The sequence below is a fragment of the Procambarus clarkii genome, chromosome 21 (genome assembly GCF_040958095.1).
Source record: "Procambarus clarkii isolate CNS0578487 chromosome 21, FALCON_Pclarkii_2.0, whole genome shotgun sequence".
Classification (NCBI taxonomy): domain Eukaryota; kingdom Metazoa; phylum Arthropoda; class Malacostraca; order Decapoda; family Cambaridae; genus Procambarus; species Procambarus clarkii.
In genome coordinates, this window is record NC_091170.1 from 1,112,578 (window position 1) to 1,116,621 (window position 4,044).

Sequence of the window (4,044 nt, forward strand, 5' to 3'; positions counted from 1 at the left end):
GCATAAAGGCCGAGAACATGTGGACAACGACACATCCGCATAACGGGTCTCTTACACTGTGCTCTCAAAACTTATAAAAAAAATTAAGAAAATTTGATGTCTTCTCATTTTAATATAAAGAGATGATATAACCTATATGGGAAACTATAGTGTCCTTCTTGACCCACCAAACTTAAACACTTAGAGAACCATTACTTGGTTCATTACCTTTATAGAACTGATGAGCCTCCATGATTGCCTTCCTCTTCCATGTCTTCCACAGACACACCAACGACCTGTCCATCATACTTACTCCAACACCAAACTTCCTCCCTGTTAAGGTGAGTCATGTCTCTGGTCACTGTTAAGGTGACTCATGTCTCTGGTCACTATTGGAGTGAGTCATGTCTCTGGTCACTGTTAAGGTGAGTCATGTCTCTGGTCACTGTGTTAAGGTGAGTCATGTCTCTGGTCACTGTTAAGGTGACCCATGTGTCTGGTCACTGTTAAGGTGAGTCAGGTCTCTGGTCACTGTTAAGGTGAGTCATGTCTCTGGTCACATATGTCAAGCATATCCGCCGACCGCTCCTGATACCGGACTCAATGCTCCGCCGACCGCTCCTGATGCTGGATATAATGCTCCGCCGACCTTTCTTGATGTTGAACATAATGCTCCACCGACCTCTCCTGATGATGGATTTAATGCGCCGCGGACTGCTCCTGATTCTAGACATAATGCTCTGCTGAATGCTCTTGATGCTGGACATAATGCTCCACCGACTGCTCCTGATGCTGGACTTAATGCTCCGCCGACCTTTCTTGATGCTGAACATAACGCTTCACCGATCGCTCCTGATGCTGGACTTAATGCTCCGCGGACCGTTATTGACGCTGGACATAATGCTTCGCCGACCGCTCCTGATGCTGGACATAATGCTCCACCGACCGCTCCTGATGCTGGACATAATGCTCCGCCGACCTTTCTTGATGTTGAACATAATGCTCCACTGACCTCTCCTAATGAAGGACTTAATGCGCCGCAGACCGTTCTTGATGCTGGACATAATGGTCCGTGCACGCTCCTGATGCTGGACATTATGCTTCGCCGAACGCTCCTGATGCTGGATATAACGCTCCACTGACCGCTCTTGATGCTGGACATAATGCTGCGCCGACCGCTCCTGATGCTGGATAAAATGCTTTGCTGACCGCTCCTGATGCTGGACATATTACTCGCCGACTACTCCTGATGCTGGACATAATGCTCCACCAACCACTCCTAATGTTGGACATAATGCTCCGCCGACCACTCCTGATACTGGATATAATGCTCCGTCGACTGCTCCTGATGCTGGACATAATGCTTCGCCAACCGCTCTTGATGCTGGACATAATGGTCTGCCGTCCGCTCATGATGCTGGACATAATGCTCCACTGAACGCTCCTGATTCTGGACATAATGCTCCGCCGACCGCTCCTAGTGCTGAACATTATTTTTGCCGACCGATACTAATGCTGGAAAAAGTACTCCGATAAGCACTCCTGATACTGGACATAATGCTCCGCTGACCGATCCTGATGCTGGACATAATGCTCCGCTGACCACTTATGATGCTGGACATAATGCTCCACTAACCATTCCTGATGCTGGACATAATGCTCCGCTGACCACATCTAATGCTGGACATAATGCTCCGCCGACCGCTCCTGATACTGAACATAATGCTCCGCCAACCGCTACTGATGCTGGACATAATTCTCTGCTGACCACTTCTAATGCTAGACATAATGCTCCGCCAACCGCTACTGACGCTGGACATAATGCTTGCAGACCGCTCCTGATGCTGGACATAATGGTCCGCCATCGCTCTTGATGCTGGACATAATGGTCTGCTAAGCGCTAATGATGCTGAACATAATGGTCCGCCGCCCGCTGATGATGCTGGACTAATGGTCCATCGATTGCTATTGATTCTGGACATAATGCTCCACCGACCGCTCCTAATGCTGGACATTATTCTCGCCGACCTCTACTAATGCTGGACAAAATACTCTGATAAGCACTCCTGATACTGGACATAATGCTCCGCCGAGCGATCCTGATGCTGGACATAGTGCTCCGCTGACTACTTATGAAGCTGGACGTAATGCTCCACTAACCACTCCTGATGCTGGACATAATGCACCGCTGACCACTTCTAATGCAGGACATAATGCTCCACCGACCTCTCCTGATGCTGAGCATTATGCTCCGCCAACCGCTACTGACGCTGGACATAATGCTCCATTGACGACTAAGCTACGACATAATGCTGGACATAATGCTCCACGGACCGCTCCTGATGCCGAACCTAATACTGTGCCGATTGCTCCTGATTCTGGATATAATTGTCCACTGACCTTTCTTGATGCTGGACATAATGCTCTGCCGACTGCTCTTCATGAATGAAAATAATGCTCCACCGACCACCCCTGATGCTAGACTTAATGCTCCGCAGAACATTCTTGATGCTGGAAATAATGCTCCACCGACTGCGGAGCTATGCTGACCGCTCCTAATGCTGCACATAATGCTTTGCCGACCTTTCCTGATGCTGAAAATAACGCTCCACCGACCGCATCTGATTGTGGACATAATGCTCCACCGACCGCTCCTGATGTTGGACATAATGCTCCACCGACCGCTCCTGATGCTGGACTTAATTCTATGACGACTGCTCCTGATGCTGAACATAGTGCTCCGCCGACCGCTCCTGATGGTGGACTTAATGATCCGTCGACCGCTCCTGATGTTGGACTTGCTGACCGCTCTTGATGCTGGACATAATGCTCCGCCAACCGCTTATAATGCTGGACATAATGCTCCGCCGACCGCTCTTGATGGCTGATATAATGACCCGCTGACCGCACCTGATGCTCGACATAATGTTTGCAGACCGCTCCTCATGCTGAACATAATGCTCCGCTTACCACTTACGATGCTGGACATAAAAGTCCGCTGACCACTTCTAATATTGGACATATTGCTCCGCCGACCGCTCCTGTTGCTGGACATAATTGAATACCGACCGCTCCTGATGTTGGACATAATGTTGTAATCCACAAGTTAGTAGGAATTATTAGCTAGAGGATCATTATAACAACACTTAACGAATGATGATTGGAAGTACATGTTAAGTAGACAGACTATGGATCACATATCTAAGAAAGGTCAATGGATTAAGACCGAAGCTGTTTACCCAAATTAATAATTCCTGGAAAGAGGAATTATCCTTCGTCAGGCTTGTAGGATCAAGGTTACCGCTCTAGGGATAAGGTTAATTGGATTATCCCTTCCTCGAGAGGCGTGGTGAAATGTTTGAGGCCATGGTTGGCTAAAGTCAGTCTTGTTGTGGGAGTTGAACTGGCAAGTCCTCCGAGGTCTCCGTTTGTGGCAGCAGCGAAGTGTAGCAATGTTACGGCCCTCTCGGGACGCAACGGGGTTCTTACTCTGATGTTGTTAGAGGAAGTTATATTCGACCCCAAACCAGTAGTGGCTTTCAAGGGATGTGATCCGTGATGCAAGGAACTTAAAGGGGGAAGGGAAAGAAAGTTAAGAACTTAAGATTATAATTGTTCCCATCACCAAATAAATAATATATAAAAGTGCACAGGGGGAGGGGTATTAACACTGTACAAGGGGAAAATACACAATTGTCTTCTGCTGAAGACTCTGGAGCAAAACTCTCGGTGCTGAGTCCTCGGTGCTTCTTCGTGGCCTCACAACGAATCCTCTGAGAAGTTGAGCCTACCCTGGCCACAGGTCAGCCAAAAACACAGGTCCACTGGGGGCACCGCCGTGGAGGCCGTCAACCACACGTCCAGCAGGTTCGCTGGCAGGTTCCGGATCAGCAAGGCTGGTCAGGCCACTCCACGGGCGATATTAGGGTAACGCCCTAGACAGGAGTCTCGGGTGATATCACAAATCACTCTCCTGTCCTCAATACCCCAGTGGATAAACGTCTCCAGCAGTCGGTCCCGGGTAATCCTTCTACTGCCACTCCACTGGCAGGGTAACACCACAGT

The 4,044-nt window shown here is 49.0% G+C and overlaps 1 protein-coding gene across 1 annotated transcript; it reads left to right on the plus strand.

The window, feature by feature from the left end:
• The first annotated feature begins 230 nt into the window (after positions 1-230).
• On the plus strand, positions 231-2,428 carry LOC138366979 (formin-2-like). Its single transcript, XM_069328386.1, has 3 exons — positions 231-320; positions 519-1,047; positions 2,187-2,428. Exons 1-3 carry the CDS (start codon positions 231-233, stop codon positions 2,426-2,428), a joined length of 861 nt encoding a protein of 286 aa, XP_069184487.1.
• The last annotated feature ends 1,616 nt before the right edge of the window (positions 2,429-4,044 follow it).

Excerpts from the sequence above, each read along its gene's own strand:
- LOC138366979 (XM_069328386.1), top strand. The coding sequence starts at position 231 with ATGATTGCCTTCCTCTTCCATGTCTTCCACAGACACACCAACGACCTG. Across the intron at positions 321-518 it reads CAAACTTCCTCCCTGTTAAG|GTGAGTCATGTCTCTGGTCA; the intron begins GTGAGTCATGTC and ends GTCACTGTTAAG. Across the intron at positions 1,048-2,186 it reads TCTTGATGCTGGACATAATG|GACATAATGCTCCACCGACC; the intron begins GTCCGTGCACGC and ends CTTCTAATGCAG.